The sequence below is a fragment of the Megachile rotundata genome, chromosome 4, assembly GCF_050947335.1.
Source record: "Megachile rotundata isolate GNS110a chromosome 4, iyMegRotu1, whole genome shotgun sequence".
Taxonomy (NCBI): domain Eukaryota; kingdom Metazoa; phylum Arthropoda; class Insecta; order Hymenoptera; family Megachilidae; genus Megachile; species Megachile rotundata.
The window spans coordinates 9858651-9877541 of NC_134986.1; the positions used below are offsets into that span (position 1 = coordinate 9858651).

The 18891-nt window shown below is 36.5% G+C and overlaps 1 protein-coding gene across 2 annotated transcripts in view; it reads right to left on the reverse strand.

Annotated features, from left to right (window-relative positions):
- Positions 1–11211: 11211 nt before the first annotated feature.
- The window catches only part of Hs3st-A (Heparan sulfate 3-O sulfotransferase-A), a 154930-nt gene continuing 147250 nt past the window's right edge, over positions 11212–18891 (reverse strand). For both annotated transcript variants that reach the window (XM_076530323.1, XM_003701587.3), the window contains one exon: positions 11212–18211. In XM_076530323.1, the coding sequence (XP_076386438.1) occupies positions 17615–18211 (597 nt within the window). In that variant the 3' untranslated portion in view covers positions 11212–17614. The remainder of the gene's footprint in view (positions 18212–18891) is intronic.

An 18891-nucleotide genomic window follows, 5' to 3' on the forward strand; every position in this document is an offset into this window, starting at 1 on the left:
GGCCCAGTGGGCGGTGGGCGATGTAGAGCGAGGAAATGAATTATGAGAACAGGAACTGAATATCAACGTAACAGAGCGCGTGAATTATTTAACGATCCTATTTACCGGGCTCAGCGCGTTGAATTAAATTTACGTTCCGGCCGTATGCAAAAATCATCGTGGAACAAGATTAATGAAACTGCCGGTACATATGATCAAAGGAGGGGTTCGTTCGATCGGATCTTGATCTTAAAATCGTTTTTCTCTTTACCCTCCTCTGTCTTTTTTTATCTTCGCGTCAAAGCGTTTCATTTCTCTCGCTTGACGCGTTGAATTCAATTTACATTCGAACAGGTAGAAATGATTTACGAGCTGGACGAAACAATGTCGATGATTTATGCATTTACACTGGCCCCCCTTTTTTCCGCGTGCAGTTTTGCTTCGGACTGTATCCACCGAAATTTGCGTACAAAAGGAATTTGTGAGTTGTTTATTGGTCATACGGTGTTAACAATGTTTTACGTGTCAGAAGTTACGAGGTAACGGATGATGATTGTTATTGTTGTATTGGTACTATCATTACGAGTGTTATTTTTTTATCGTGGTTTTGTATCGAGGTTTTTAATGAAGTTTTTGATGATGTATTGTTCAAGAGGTACTTTTACAAATTTTTTGATAAAACACATTCAACAGGGAATTTTAAAAATGTATAGATGTAGGGACAAGGTAATGATGTAGTAGTAAGTAGATAATGGTGTAGGGATATAGATATCAGTATATGTATACATACATATATATATGTATAAATACATACTCACATACATATGTAATTACATACATGCCTACGTATATACATACATACATACAGACACACATATATACGTACATACATACATACATGCAGACACACATATATACGTACATACATACATACATACATACATACATATATACGTACATACATACATACAGACAGACAGACAGACAGACAGACATACATACATTCATACATACATTCATACATTCATACATACATTCATACATACGTACATACATTCATAGATACATACATACATACATACATACATACATACATACATACATACATACATACATACATACATACATATATACGTACATACATACATGCATACAGACATACATACATACATACAGACAGACATACATATATACATACATACATACATACATACATACATACATACATACATACATACATACAAAAGGACTGCTATTTGTAAAATTGTTATATAGTAGAACATCAATAAAAGTTATTGTAAAATGACACTTTTTATGTTGTAAATTTAATATCATTGTAAACAATGATAATTTTTTAGAGAATATATTTATTATTTGAAGGAAAGGAATAACAGAAATACCCGAGTTCGACCAAACAAACCGGTGTGCATCATCGAGTCCCACCTAATTATTCGACGCTACATTCTAATTTATATGCAACCCGAGTATCAGTTGCAAACGGTGCATTAAGAGATTCCTCTGGAGCTTAGAATATCAGGAACGATAACATAGAGAACGGGAAACTGTAATCGTTAACGGTTCGATTGAATTTACATATCCAACAAAACCTACATCAGAATGCGACCAAGATCCCATAAATCATTCATCGACCTATCGTCAAAGTTTCTGTGCTAAAAACTTCCATCAAATTTCTCTATACAATTGTACGAAATACTTCGAGGTCTCTAAATATTATATAATTAAAATATTTTTAATACAATTGCAACTATTTTGTCTTTGTGAAATTGTGGTAGGTGACTTTTGAGTGAAAGAGTAATTACTATTTCTGTTTTGACGTCGGTGCAATGTACTTCTCACGAAAATGGAAGATTTTCAAAAATTCCCTTTTGGAGAGTGTATGCAAAGGTATCACAAAATTTTAGCAATCTCTAACGGATGCACTATGGTTCACTTCGGTGTTGTAAAACAGAAATTATGATTGGATATGTAGATTCGGGAGAGCTAGAGAATTACAAAGTTTGAAAGTTTTGGTGCTTGAAGAATTTGGGGATATGGAGAATTCAGTAATATGAGAAATTGAGAGATTTGGAGAATTTAGTGGGAGATCGGAAATTTTGTAATCTCTGAACTTGAGGATTTGTGATTTCTTAAAACCACAACCTCCAACTTTCACCATCTCTAAACTACATTTTTGTTCAGTAATTTTTTATTTAAATTTCTCAACATCTATTACTGTCTCCTTCTCTCGTTTTATGACAAAAATATTCAATATCCAAGAGTGTAAGTATAATAGAAAAATCGAAGCCCATAGGGAGGGTAGTATTACAGAAATGAGTAGAACAATCAAACATCAAAAGAAGAGTAATATTACGAAAATTAGTAAAAAAATCAAAGACCAAAGGAAAAGTTATATCATACAAATCACTAAAACAATCTAAACCAACAAGGAAAGTGGTATCAAATCATCGCGAAAATCAAAGTTCAAAGGGAGAGTGGCGTTAGAGAAAAGAGGGTCGGCCATCTTGTGTATTCGTGCGGTGCCAAGGCGAGTTAGCAGGTGAGCGAGGCTGAATTATGCCTTATTACGAAACGGAAGGGCCAAGTCCTGTACACGTCAGTCACGCGAATAAATTGTATCTCTGGCGGCGAAGTGGCTAGGGGAAAGAAAGATTAGAAAGCGTGGAGACGAGCTAGCCCCAGGAAAAATGCTACTTTGTAGCACGCCTTCTACGAGCTGTTGAATTAATTCGCTGTATTAAAGCACCGTGTCCACTTTTTCTTTCCTTAGTCAGACTGCGCGTTTCCTTCGTTTAACCTTTCTTAGACCGCGTTTTTCTTTGTCCTTCGAACGCAACAGTTACACATGAAAACGCGTCTGCTGTTATTACGTTCCTTTTTAAAATCTCCTTCACCGTTTTCTCAGGGTAATTTTCTGGAACGAGCGTATGGCTCCCTTTGTGAATTGTTTGGCTACTGTAAAGTTAAGGAATTTTGGATTTTGAAATTGTAAACTTTTAAGTTATTGTTTTGAGTACTTAAATTCATTAAGTTGTTAAGTTTTATTAGCTCTAATATTTTGGACGTACATTTGTAGTTTTGTACATTTTTAGTTTTTTGAATTTTCAAGCAGGTTTTCTAATTTACAAGTTAAGAAGTTTTTGGAAGATTATATCTTTAAATCTATAAATTCATGAATCTTCAAATCTTCAAATGTTTAAATCCCTAAATTGTCAGATTCTAAAAGTGAGTTCTCAAAATTCAAATCTAGAAATTGCCAAGTACTTAGATCTGCAAATCTTTAAATCACAAAATTCATAACTTGTTAGAATTCTAAATTTCTATATTTTTAAGTGCCTAAGTACATCAATTTCTAAATCTATAAATCCCAAAATTCCTGAGTCCCTAACTCTCTACATCTCCAAATTCCTAATTACCCAAATACCTACATACCTAAGCATCTAAACACCTAAATACCTAAATCTTTAAATTCTTGAACCTCTAAATTTCTATATGTCTTAATACCTAAACTTCTAGCTCCCCAAATAGCTAAATTACCAAAACATCAACTCTCTGAAACCCCAAATCCTCCAATTCTCCAAATCTCCAAATTTCCAAATCCCTAAAACCACAAAACTCCACCTCTTTGAATTCCCAAATCCCCAAAATTCCATGTCTTGAATTCCCAAAACCCCAAATCTCCAGATCTCCAAATCTCAAAGTCTCCAAATCCCCAAAACCTCAAAACCCCAAATTCCCAAATCCCCCATTTCTCAAATCCTCAAATTCCCAAATTCCCAACTCTGTAAGTCCCTAAATTTCCAAATTCCCAAATTCCCAATTCCCAAATTCCCAAATTCCCAAATTCCCAAATTCCCAAATTCCCAAATCCCCAAATCTCCAAATCCCTAAATTCCCAAATCCCCAATTTCCCAAACCCCCAAATTCCCAAATTCCCAAGTCTCTAAGTCCCTAAATTTATAAATTCCCAAATTCTCAAATTCCCAAATTCCCAAATTCCCAAATTCCCAAATTTCCAAATTCCCAAATTCCAAAATCCCCAAATCTCCAAATCCCTAAATTCCCAAATCCCAAATTTCCCAAACCCCCAAATTCCCAAATTCCCAAATTCCCAAGTCTCTAAGTCCCTAAATTTCTAAATTTCCAAATCCCTAAATTCCCAAATCCCCAATTTCCCAAACCCCCAAATTCCCAAATCCCCAAATCTCCAGATCTCCAAATCTCAAAGTCTCCAAATCCCCAAAACCTCAAAACCTCAAAACTCCAACTCCCTGAAATCCTCAAATCTTCAAATCCCCAAATCTCCAAAACCCTAAAACTCCAACTCCCTGAAATTCTGAAATCTCCAAATCCATAAGTCCCCAAAGTCCCAAACCAAATCCCAAAATCCCAAAACCTAAAATCTCCAGCTACCAGTATCTCATCAACTACGAAGAAAGACAAACAAAAAACTAGTTCAAAATCATAATTGGTAGACCCACTCCCCCGAGGATCCGTAGGTTAAATTTTTAATCCTTATTAAAACTTTTCAATTCATTTCTTCTAATGACTTTAAATCCGTTAGTCGACGAAACCGTCCAGAAGAGAACATTCTTGACACACTCAGAAAGTTTGAAAATCTTCCGGAGGATTAAATCAAGCTCCAGAAAGTTTATAAGTGAGTTAAATCGAAAGTGATCATACCGGAAACCGCGTTAGCCTGAAACTGTGGATTTCCTGTTCGGTTTACGAAGTATCTCCTTGCATTCGATCGAGAATGTTAAAAGAAAGATGAGTTGAGTCTTTAACGCGACATGACAGTCGTTTGAGATTTTTCAAAGGCTACGAAAATGCGTTTAGATTGCAGCTTGAGCAAACTCTCGACTCGGATCAAAGCTGGTCTTCTGTAAAGATGATCTAAGATCAAGGTTGGTCGCTTTGATTAGCTCTCAGGGGGATTAGCTAAATTGTGCATTTGACGTCTGCTCTATATTTGTATTCGACGATGATTAGCTCCTTTGCATGGATCAAGAATATTTATTCATGCAAATGATACGATAATTCGTGAACCACTGCGAACTTCAAGATTTCTATCTTTCTTTGAATCTTGTAAGGTATTTTCTTTTGTCTCTGAGAAGATTTCAGGTGGGAAGATTTTGCATGTTGATGGATGTTTTGCTTGATGGATGTATACTTATACATATATTGTCTGTATGTATACTTTTGTGTATATTACTATACTTTGTTTGGTTGTTTTGAGGATGATTAATAGCTTAATATGATGATCAGTTAAAACAAAAATTCTGTTAGAGAAACTTAATTTAGTCAAACTTAAAATAATTGTACGTAATGTCACTTTTTATATGCACTCTTTACTCTAAACTGCAGATCAAGTATTTCAATATATTCTTCCTTAAAAATGTATCAATTTTCACACATAAATGTGACTCAAAACTATCCTTGTTTAAAACTTCACAGGACATCAAATTTCAAAGACTTGTAACAAAGTGAAAATTTAATAAATAATTGAATATCAACAGGGTTCAAAAAGGTTGACACATGAATTTTCAAAATATATTTCAAATGATTCGAAAATACAATTGAATAAAGTTATCCAGCAGCCTTTTCCATCCGAAAACCCAGAAAATGTGATCGGATCAGATTTTCCGCGATCATGAAAGAAATTTCCACGCGCATGACGTTCAAGTTCGCGGAACGGATTTCGAGCAGATTCGAAGCTGAGTTGGATCGAACGGTCTCGTATTTTCGGTTTTTCCACTTTCTTCCGTTCCGTCCGAACTACTATCGAGTGCTCTGTGATCGAAATTTAACTTCTGTCCAGACAGAAAGGTATTTATTGCCCGGGAATAACAGGGCGAATCGATGAAAGCTGCCCATCGAGGATACACGACTCACGCTGCGGTGCTGTAAAGCGGATTATTCATGGTGCGTCTCTTTTTCTAGCGCGATAAAACACCTGTTTTGTACGTTTTGTTCCCCTTTGGGTTTCTCGAAATTAATATGAGACAGGGATTACGCCGATAACGCGGGCTGATGATTTCAAAATTCATGGGATGTTTGGTGAATTAATGTCGGGGCTTTGTCGAGCTGGTTCTCTTTGATTTATGCAGTTTATAGGATTCTTGCATAGTTGTTAATATTTGTTGGTTTAGTTATGTGTAGGGTTGAAATAATTTCGTGGATGTTTAAAGGTTTAATATAATAAAGATTTAATGCTTAATAGAAATAATTATGTGATATAATATACATATACACATGTAATGATGTATGTGAGATCAAGACTTTCAAGACCTTTGCGACTATTATTATAAAACATCTGTCGGTAAAAATTAAAATTAAGTCAACGCCATCTAGCGGAAGTTTCCTAAAGCTTGCTCCTGGTAGCAGGATCGCAGGAAAGCGAGGAGGTATCCGGAGTACCGAGGAGGTTTCTCGCGCGATCCACGCGCATGCGCACTGCAGCCAAAGTCCCGATGAATCGAGCATCAAACTACCAGTGCTACATTTATAAACAGCTGTTAATAATTAATTAATCTTACTCTAAATCTTAATAAATGAATCATAGATCATTCTTCAATCATAAAAGTGCAGAAATTATGCACATAGTGTGTGTAATTAATTTTATTAATACTTGTATATTGTGATGGACGTAATTAATTATTTCCAACTAAAATCTTAAAAAATATCATTTTAGAAAATAGATTATGTATTGCAGATCATTTTCCAATCATAAAAGTACATAAATTGTGTCTAGGAAATGAGTAATTAATATTTCTATATCAGTGGTTCCATTACTTAAGTGAGACGCCATGTTGGAGAGGTGGGAGGAGCGTACGCGCATGCGCGAACGTTGCGCGGGAGACCTCCTGGTACTCCGGATACCTCCTCGCTTTTCTGCGATCCTGCTACCAGGAGCAAGGTTTGGGAAACTTCCGCTAGATGGCGCTGACCAAATTTTAATTTTTACCGACATATTTTTGATTACCGATACATTGTATAAATATTTCAGAAGTATGCAATTGTAGATCATAATACAGATGTATCATTAAAATTGCCACACAAGTTTTAATGCACCGAATTAATAAAACAAATCGACATAACATTGCAAACTTTATTACAAACCTTGAAAAGATATTTCTTTATAACAAGAAACCTTTGAAAAATTAAATGTAGAAGTATAACAAGCTCCAAAAAAATTAAGATGTAAGAAGAAGAAAAGCCAACCGAGACATTCCATTAATTACAATAAAATTAAATTTTAATCCATCTGTATAACCATCACAATTTCCCAATTACCATATATCTCCTAAAACAGCAGACGTATTCGTATTCGTTAAACTCGTGTACCTTCTTCGGGACTATCGCGAAATTACATCAAGAAATAAAAGCTTGTTTCCATCGAGGACGACCATGAAGGTTTACTTGGAACCTTGGATATCCACCATTTGTCTCTGTTCTCCGACACACACCGTGAAAGTCCCATTACGTGAAACCGTCGGTAATTTACGCTAACGAAAATACGTCTGGCTAGTTCGTAAGAGGAGCGACGGTAATAAAAAGCGAATCGATCTTCAGCTACAAGTCGATGGCGAACAACGATGCTGCGCGGTGTAGATTTTAGATTATACAATCTACAATGAATCTAGTTTCTTTAGGGAAAATATTAGGGGAGGAAAATGTGGCAGACACTCGTGCGTTCTTTTTTAGAAATTTTTTTGATTTGAAAATTTGGGAATTTGGGGATTTGGGAGTTTGGGGATTTAGGAAATTAGGGATTTGGGAATTTGGGGATTAGGGAATTTGGGGATTAGGGAATTTGGGGATTTGGGAATTTGGGGATTTGGGGATTTGAAAATTTGGGAATTTGGGGATTTGGGAGTTTGGGGATTTAGGAAATTAGGGATTTGGGAATTTGGGGATTAGGGAATTTGGGAATTTGGGAATTTGGGAATTTGAGGATTTGGGGATTTGGGAATTTGGGAATTTGGGAATTTGGGAATTTGGGGATTTGGGGATTTGGGAAATTAGGGATTTGGGAATTTGGGGATTTGGGGATTTGGGAATTTGGGGATTTGGGAATTTGGGGATTTGGGGATTTGGGAATTTGGGAATTTGGGGATTTGGGGATTTGGGAAATTAGGGATTTGGGAATTTGGGGATTTGGGGATTTGGGAATTTGGGGATTTGGGAATTTGGGAATTTGGGGATTTGGGGATTTGGGAATTTGGGAATTTGGGAATTTGGGAATTTGGGAATTTGGGAATTTGGGAATTTGGGAATTTAAGAATTTGGGGATTTAAGAATTTGGGGATTTGGGAATTTGGGAATTTGAGAATTTGGGGATTTGAGAATTTGGGGATTTGGGAGTTTAGAAATTTAGGGACTTGGAGATTTGAGAATTTGGGACTTTAGAAATTTAGGGAGCTAGAGAGATAGTAATTTAGAAATATAGGGATTTAAGGATTTAGGTACTTAGGTACTTAAGTACTTAGGTATATAGGTACTTAGGTTCTTAGGTACTTGAGCACTTAGGGACTTAGGTACTTAGATACTTATGTACTTAGGTACTTAGGTATTTACGTATTTAGGTGCTTAGGTATTTAGGTATTTAGGTATTTAGGTATTTAAGTATTTTGGTATTTTTATGGTATTTTGGTATATAGTTATTTATGTATTATGTATCTAGGAATTTATGTATGTATGCATTCAAACATTTAGGTACTTAGATATTTACACATTTACACATTCAGCTATTTAGACATTTATATGTCCAGATGTTAATATATAATATGTAATGATATGAATCAGGGATTTGAGGAAATTGTGGATTTAAAAGAAAATAAATTGTAACATTCATAAATAAATAATTACAAATTTAATGAAACTCATATACAATAAAATATACTCATACATAAATATATAAATAAATCCAATAAAATTTAAGTATAACAAAACATGTTATTTTTATAAACAATATCCAATAAAATTCATATGTAACCAGACATAAATAATAAGTTCAATGAAATTCATACATAATGCACACAAAAGGATTTCCAAATAATTACACAGTAAAATAACATCCGAAAATCGCACTACAATGCAATTAATGTAAACGATAAATTGAAATGCATACATAATACACATAAATAATATAACTCATAAATACATAACGCACGTACAAACAGAAACGAGCAGAAAAGAAAATAAGATGATAAAACAACAGGCGAAAAATAATATATCATGGTATGTCGCTTGAGAACTGGCAACCCCCGTCTAATATATCACGTTACGCGAAAAAAGAACATTTTCATAATGGAGTTACGAGTTTTGCATTTTAACCAGCACCCGCTTAAAAGCTGAATCCCCAAAAGCTAAACCGAAACGGTGACGCGCGAAGAATCCGAAACGAAGTGGCATCAAGAGAGCGGCGATCGGAATTTTTCTTCGTCCATTAGAGAGAATTTCGCAACGGCCGTTCATCGAGGTGTCGCTCGAACGATCGATGGAATTTTCACGCTAGGATCCCTCCTTTTTTTTCCCTCCCTTCAGAAACAAATGGTCAATTTTATCGCGAACTTCTATCTTCGCGTGATATACGGGCCCCTCCCTGTTCCTATCTCTTTTCCTCCCGTCGTGTCGATATCTCTTCTGCTTCAATCTCGTGCGTTCTATGTACAAGGTGGTAAAAAAGAACCATTCGATATTTTTATGGAGGTGCTGATGTAGGATGTAGAATATTGAAGTTTAGGATTAATTTGAGTTTCCTGGGAAATTATATTGGGGAGAGTTGGGGTTTTCTGGGGAGTTTTGGTATTTGGAAATTTAGGGGTGGACTTAGGATTTGTTGAGGTGGATGTTGGAGAAGGTTTTGTAGATTGGCAATTTTTAGTTTCTGGGATTGCAAGTTTTTAGATTTCTAGGATTTCAAGGGTTCAGGTTTGGAAATTTTTGGATTTCTAGAATTTCAAGCTCTCAGATTTCTAGGATAGCAAATTTTTGGATTTCTAGGATTTCAAGCTCTCAGATTTCTAGGATTGCAAATTCTCAAATTTTTAGGATTTCGAGGGCATAAATTTCTAAAATTTCAAACACTCAGATTTCTAGGATAGCAAATTTTTGGATTTCTAGGATTTCAAGCTCTCAGATTTCTAGGATTGCAAATTCTCAAATTTTTAGGATTTCGAGGGCATAAATTTCTAAAATTTCAAACACTCAGATTTCTAGGATAGCAAATTTTTGGATTTCTAGGATTTCAAGCTCTCAGATTTCTAGGATTGCAAATTCTCAGATTCTAAAATTTCAAGGGTTCAGGTTTCTAAGCTCAGGCTTCTACAACTTTTCAGATTTCTAGGATTAAATTTCTTAGATTTCTAGGATTGCAAATTCTCAGACTTCTAGAATTTCAAGAGCTCAGATTTTCAGGATTTCAATCTCTCAGATTTCTGATTTCTAGGATTTCTAAAATTTCTAAAATTTCTACGATTTCTGTTTCAGTTCTCAACTCCCATATTTTTAAATCTAATAGCCAAGTTTCTTAAATTCTTGAATGTATTTTTTGTCCACCTTGTATATCGAACTAGATGTACGTAGGAAGATCTGCGATATAAGGTCCATTAGGAGGACTCGAATGGAGCCAGCTATCTGCAGGGTCGTGTTAAGGTGATGTAGGAAAAGGACGATGACATTGTTCGACAGATTCTATTTTTTTGTAAGATCCTCTTTATCAGACGTCAAGGATCTCGATATCTCTAATTCAATGTCTTCTATTTTATCTTTTCACCTTATTCTGTGTTTATGCAACATTTCAGATTGTACATCAAATTTTATTCACAAATCAAATTTTACTTTATTATATCTTGATAATATTAATAATATTGACAATAATGATAATATTGATAATAAACACTACATTTTTTTAAATCAGAGGTAAGTGAAGATGCAATTAATTTAACAAAGATAAAATTGTTCAAGATGAATTAATCTTAAAAATTCTATTTGCAAAAATTTTATCGAGATCACTTAATACGAAATATAAATGTGAACATATTAAATGTACTTGACAATGAACAATGTCAAAGTTAATTATAAAAAATGTACTTTTTCATGTTGATTAAAATATCGAGCGTCTTGAAAGTCTTGATATGTGTTACCCAAAGTAATAATGTTTAATAATTGTTGAAAGCAAAAATAAAAATAAATTTTGAAAGTTTGCAATTAATATCAGACAGTGTTTTAGTACTATTTCTCCCCCGTTTTATATTAGAATATTTCCTCTAACAATTCGGATCAGTATAACACTATTTCTTACATCAAATTTGATACTTATGTATTACAAAAAATTCAAGAGATGTTGGTCAATAATTGATATTAAAATCACCATAAATTAGCGAATTTCGTTGTATCAATTTTAGAAAATCACATAAAATCGTCTACTTACAAATAGAGTGAAAAGAAAATTTGAAGAACCGACAAGTTTATTAAATATACACACTGTATAATTCCTTAAAATATCTAATTTAAATACAATTTATATTCCTTCGTTTTAATTTCCATTTCGAACTTGATATTTCAGACGAATATAAGTCACTTTAAATACACGTACAATTAATTTGTTTAGAATTCTTATTTGCGTAATTTCCCAATATACATATACTCTATAAAAACCTTGCTAATGATATGTATCCGATATGTATTTGATATGTGTATCACATTTTTTGATATGTATACGTTTCGTGCTTACATTCTATGTCCCTCTTTACGTTCACACGTAATAGAATACAAAACATTCGATTTACAAACTTTAATTCGCTATATAGCTCCATAGAAATTCGAAACCTCTCAAACAAATTGGAATCTCCTTCCAATTCGATTACGCCTTCGTCTACAAATCCTATAGCAATGTAAAAATTGATCGAAAATAACGTAATCGGTTTACAAGTTCGTGGCATTTTTATTCGATGAATTTCCAAGCTAGACAAAAATTGAATATTGGCTTTTGTGAATATATTTCTTGATTTTCGAATCACGAGGTAACAAGTTGATATAAATATTTCCGATAACTTTTGTTTCACGAAATGTCTTTGAACTTAAAGTTTGCACAAAAAGCCGTGCTTTATATTTGTAATCTATTAGCGAATAATTATTTTTATAGAGCAAAAATACCGCATTTTGCTTATTTTAAAAACGTAATTCGTATAGTTCACTTTCGTTAAATTATGATATGTATTTGTTGCATTTTATACTATATTCCTTATTGCGAAAGGATCCCTTAAAACTATACAAACATTGTGTATAAAAACCATAGATGACAGTTGAACAAATTCACACGTTCAGTCCCTTCATTATACAGAGTATTTTACAACTGTAGTTCACTGAAATGATAGCTGACGTGATTTTGAATAAGATTTCGCTTCGTAGAAATGGGATTTGAAGCTTCGTTTTTGAATTATTAAGGAAAAACACGGACCAATCAGAGCGCGAGGAATACGCATGCGCATACGCGAGAGCGGCAGCTTCGGGTAACGCGTAGTTATCCAACGCGTGGTAATCCGACGCGTGGTAATGCAACGCGTGGTAATCCTACGCGTAGTAATCCAACGCGTAGTAATACAGCGCGTAGTAATCCAGCGTGTGGATATCCAACGCGTAGTAATCCAGCGCGTGCATATTCAACGCGTAGTAATCCAACGCGTAATAATGCAACGCGTGGTAATTCTAAGCGCAGGAATCTAATGCGTGGTAATCTAACGCGTAGTAATCCAGCGCGTGGATATTCAACGCGTAGTAGTCCAACGCGTAGTAATACAATGCGTAGTAATCCAGCGTGTGGATATCCAACGCGTAGTAATCCAGCGCGTGCATATTCAACGCGTAGTAATCCAACGCGTAATAATGCAACGCGTCGTAATTCTAAGCGCAGGAATCTAAAGCGTGGTAATCTAACGCGTAGTAATCCAGCGTGTGGATATCCAACGCGTAGTAATCCAGCGCGTGGATATTCAACGCGTAGTAGTCCAACGCGTAGTAATACAATGCGTAGTAATCCAGCGTGTGGATATCCAACGCGTAGTAATCCAGCGCGTGCATATTCAACGCGTAGTAATCCAACGCGTAATAATGCAACGCGTGGTAGTTCTAAGCGCAGGAATCTAAAGCGTGGTAATCTAACGCGTAGTAATCCAGCGTGTGGATATCCAACGCGTAGTAATCTAGCGCGTGGATATTCAACGCGTAGTAGTCCAACGCGTAGTAATGCAACGCGTAGTAGTCCAACGCGTAGTAATGCAACGCGTGGTAATTCTAAGCGTAGGAATCTAACCCGTGGTAATCTAACGCGTAGTTAACCAACGGGTAGTAATCCAATGCGTAATAATCCTTCCGCTCAAAGCTTCAAACCCTATTTTTGCAAAGGAAAATCTTATTCAGAATCACGTCAGCTACCATTCCAGGGACCTACACTAGTTGTGAAACATCCCGTATGATTATAATTTTATATAATACATATAGTTAAGTTATGAATATTCATATCAAGGTTCAATAAAATATAAATAATTTAACAAAAAATATATTAATACTTCAACAATATTGTAAAGTTACTGATTTTTAGTTTTTAAGCGATTCTTGTAAAGTGCTTTACTGCACACTTTACATTTTCGAAATTTTTAAGTAATGATCAAGTTATTTGTTGTAACAAATAACTGCTTCAAACGCATAAAATATTTACAAATTAAGAGTATGATTTAGAGAATTATTGCTTTTTACACTGCGGAAAAATTTTCAATAATTTTCAATATTCAAGTGAGTCGTGCATCCAAAAAAAAAATCTTAAATTACCTCCCCAAAATGATTTCCCCAATTAGTTTAAATTTCCGCCAAATATGGAGCAACGAAACCAAAGATCATAGAGCGTGTCTGCGAGCCTGCTTAAGCCTAATCCTCATGGGTGGCCCTCCTCCTGTACACGATAAGCTTAACGACTCGATATAACAACTTCCAATGTGGATTATAAAAATATTAAATCTTCTGTAATACGAACTAGTTAACCTAGATGATATGTAAATTCACGGACCAATGTGATCCATGCGACGCGTTTCCACCAGACGAAACGTTTCCGTTCCAGAGAAACCAGTTCATCCCCTGTTTACCAGGAACAGTCGTTTTCGCTGGTCTCGCGTCTCTATTTTATATTTTGGCCGGCGTTACTGTTACTTGTCTGTACATGTGTGTTTATGCGAGTTCCCTTTTGTTACATACAGTCGTTCATATTGATATTCGGACACTGCGCCATTTTTTATCCCGCTATTTCGTATAAAATGGAGTTATACGTTTAAATATGTAACGCTGTTTGTGTTGCGAAATACCGGCCATTAATTGTATTATACTCTGTAAACACATACGTTACTTTGTACACGCGTAAGTTCTTTTAAAACATATGACCTGTTTGTGTAATGGTTTTATCGGTTTTAAAATAATGCATTGTGGAAAATATTACTAGTAATAAAATAGCAAAATATTTCTTTTTCTTTCATAGAGGATAGTGTACCTTTTGTAGCATATATAATAACTCTTCTTTTATACGAAATAGTAAATGAAGAACAGTGCAACGTCTGAATATCAAAGTGACTAACCATACGTACAGTGTGTAATGTATATACCTATGTCTATATGTGAATACATGCACACACATGTGTCTATATGTGCATGTAAATACGTATGTCCATAGGTGCATGTATGTATGTCTATGTGTTCGCGTGTGTTCACATTTGTACGTCAGTATTCACACATGAACATACATGTCCACAAACATATATGAATATATTTGAACATACATGTCCACATGTGAACGTATGAGTCTGTATGTGCTCTGTATATATGTGTGCCCACATGTGAATATACCTGTCCACATCTGAGCACACGTATCCATAAATGAACATGTGTCTCCATATTTGAACATGTACATCCACATGTGAACGTCCATATGTGTATGTGTCGTGCGTGCACGTATGTGTATCGTGCATGTACGTGGCAGTACCTGTAGATACTTGTCTGTATGCGTCTGTAAATGTAGATATGTGTGTGTATGTGTCTGCAAGTGTACGTATGTGTATGTATGCGTGTACGTGTGTGTACCATGGAACAAGACGTGCGGTCTTGCGCGCAGCCACGCGGAGGAATGAGTAACAGCATCGATGGATCATTCTGCTCTCTTAGCGGAGATCGATCGATCTAAATAACCCGGGGCCCGTTCAATGTGCTCGAATTCGTTCACCACGAGAATCGACGGACAGACGTCCAGCTCTCTGACTAACGACCAGCTCGGAATCAACTGTGCGGGAACGGAATCCCCTGAGACACGCGTGGCCGTGACTGATATCGAGGATCGTCTCTTTGAAATTCCTTCGCCAATTCGATCTACTTTGTTCCTCATCTATGAGACCTTCTCCAATTTGCTTCGGATAGTTACTTTAATTGGTCTTTCAAACGTTTTACTGTTACTGTAAACCGTTAACAATTTGAACACGTCTGTCGATGTGAAAATACGTGGCATGTGTGCGACATTAATTATTAACGCACTGATGTATCATAGGGGATTGAATTAAATGTGATTTGCGGTTTATTAGGTTAGGAATATGGGAATCTGACGATTTGACGTTGGGACATTTGGGAATTTTGGAATACAGTTTGGAATTTTTAGAATGCACAGAATTATAAATTTGGAAAAGTAACTTCATAGATTAAAGGAACATTTCGTTATGATTTTAATAAATTCACGAAGAATATCGAAGGAACACAAAAAGACAACCCTAACTTCATAACTTGTCAATTTCAAACAACCATAATGTTATCTAGTTAAAAAAAGATACTATTATGCGTCAGTTACAAATATTCCCAAGTGAACGTATTTACTCGATACTCCAATAGAATATTTCTATTGTACGGGTTGTTAAAAACGAGTTAATTTCCCTGAGATTATCTCTATTTAACCTATAATAATTACTCCATTTCAAGGATTCGTTAAATAATTCGTGGATTCCCATTTCGAAACAGTATCTCCGGCAACTTTCTCTCCCGTTCAGTCTTTTGCTAATTCAAACTCTCGAAATCAATTCGACCGCCAGAAACTGAAACAATTGAAATCGCTTTCGTTCGGAATCTAATTCGCTCGAAATACTTTGTCCAAAGTTTTATTACTTAATCGAGGTCTTTTAGGTGGAACACTTTCGGGTCCAATTATCCCATCAAATTTTGGATTCCATCGTCGTCGAGGGGATCATTACGAATCTCGAATCAATCCGTGAACGTTTCGGGGGATGAACTCTCTGTTAGAGGGACAATTAGCACGCGAGTACGATCGAGCGAAGCGTGAACGCAAGAGGAGACTCAGGATTTCCAATAATAATGACGAGTTCTGGCCAGAACGTATATCCATTAAATTGCATGCACTCGATTTAATGGTTTGACTCGTTGCCACGAGCCTCTTCAGGGTGCACTTCAGCTCGCGTGCTCGAGCGCCCTTCCTGAAGAGGCTCGCAGGATTCTTGCACTCTCAAGGAAGCGTGTCGCGCCTTCTTCTTCTTATCAAAGGTGCCAGACTTCTTCGCGTGTCTTATGGTAGTTCAAACTTCCTTCCTTTCGCCAGAGAACGCGTGTAATTTTCAAGTTCGAAGAAACTGTTTCGAAAGTCATACGTATGTAAACTTTATTCGGTTTTTTTATTTGTTTCGTGGGAATTTCTGCCGTTAACGAGGTACACTTAAGTTTCTTTCTGCAGGAGACCAACACTTATTTTACATTTCTACCAAATATTTTACCAAGCTTTCATATTTCCAATTTGTATAATTTCAATATTTTTAGAGTTCCCAGATCATTTTTCCATATTATAAAGTTCTTAAATTTAAACAAAAATGGTAGATTCAATAATATAAGGTTCTAAATTCCAAAATTTTGAACCTTACAAGTTTAATACATTTTCAAATTTACCGCCCAAAAGTGCTGATCTGCATTGCTAAAAAATCCTATCACGTGTACAGTTAACATCGGCAGGAGAAACTTAAACCTTAACTTTAGCAAGGAATTCTGCATCTATTTATCAGTAAAAAAATGATATTCGAGCACATTGAAGTTCCCCAAATCTCGCGTTACCATCTTGCTGTTACTCCGTTTAAATTTTACAGCTAATCAGTAAAATATAAAAGGTACTCATCCTCTGATCAGCCTCGATTCTCTCCACGACGAGGAGTTGCCTATTGCAGATGAGTTCCCGAAGAATCTTCGACGCATCCTCGAAGTCTCTTCAATTAAATCCTGATTTTCTTCGACGGAATCCTCTTCTCTCGTTTGAATCATCTTTCGTCGCGAGACTCGATTCGCCAAACGACCGGTGTTTCCGTAAATTCGTAGACGATTTTCAAGGTCCTCGATAATAATTCTTTTCGCGTTAATTTCGTTGAGAACTCTCGGTCCAGCCGAGTTCCGACGTGGAAATTTCGGGGCGAAACACCGTCACGAAGAGAAGAGGTAAGTTGCTTCTTCGGGGAACTCAGCGATCCATCATGGCTGCACGCAACGCTTCCATCATGGACACGATCAGGTCGATCGAACCGCTTCCTCTCGACGGTTATTCCTCAGGCCAGCCCAGATCCTCTCCCACCAGCTCGTAGAATCGTTGGTTATGTTCGTTGAAGAACCTCCTCAGCTTCGTGACGACCACCGGACTGACCCGTGGATGCCGTCTGCCTTTGCTCTCCTTCAGACACTTCTCCGACGTCTCGTTTCGCAGGCAGTAGAAACCCTTGGTGTGATTGAAGTAGAAATTGTGCCTGCCGATCCGAGGCTCTAGTCCCAGGAAGCTCTCGATCCTGCGCAACTGGGGTACAGGGTCCTCGATCAGTTGGTCACCGTTCACTATCAGGATCTGCTCCCTTGAGAACACCTCCAGCCACCTGTGCATGTACGTGTGGTACAACGAGATGGCGACCGGCCTGTAGGACTCGTTGATGGTGCCGTCGGGTCGCATCACCAGCTCCTCGAAACTACGAGCTGATTGTTGCTGCTGTTGCTGCTGCACGCTGCGAGGCGTACCGTTCGTTATGGTGGACGCGGTCGCCGCGTGCGTACGGAGCTGCGTGTAATCCGAAATGGCGCGGGTCACTGGCTCCCGGACGATCAGCAACAGCTTCACGCTCGCGTTCATCGCGCGGATCCTCTCGGGTACCTGTAAACCAATGGTTTGCGGTGAATTATGTGTATAGGAAGTTTATTGTTAATCATGGATCGAGCTGTTTGGTTTCATTCGGATAGTACATCTGGTGCACGATTTCGGAATTATCTGCTTTCGAGTTAACGGAAGTTTGGCATTTGGGAATTTTGGGAAATGGGAATTTGGGAAGTTGGAATTTAGGAAGTTGGAGACTTTGGGGATTTTGAAGGAACTGGAAGATCTGACAATTTGGGATCTTGAGGATTTGAGAATTTAATAATTTGTACATACAAGAATTTGAAAATGTAAAGTGTGAGATTTGTGGATCTGTAGACTAGTCATAAATATTGAGTTTGGAAAAATCTTTTAAGAATCCCTGCAAGAGCAAACATAAATAATAAGAAGCACCGTGAAGTTGAGGATTTGACAGTTATTACCAAACTTCAACATTTATGGGCGTAGAGACCCCAAACTTTAGGGAATATCAGTAACGATCTTAAAAGGTGAACGTATAATCTCTTTTTTAGCTTCTGAAAGTAATCTACTTAATCGTTCGACCTAGAATTCTAGCAAAACCCACGCGAACGTTACTAGAACCACAAGGAGATTAAATCACCAGTACAAGTACTTGGTCTCATAAGACTTACACAATTTTCTATGCAAGAACATAATCAACACTATACTGTAAGCTACTT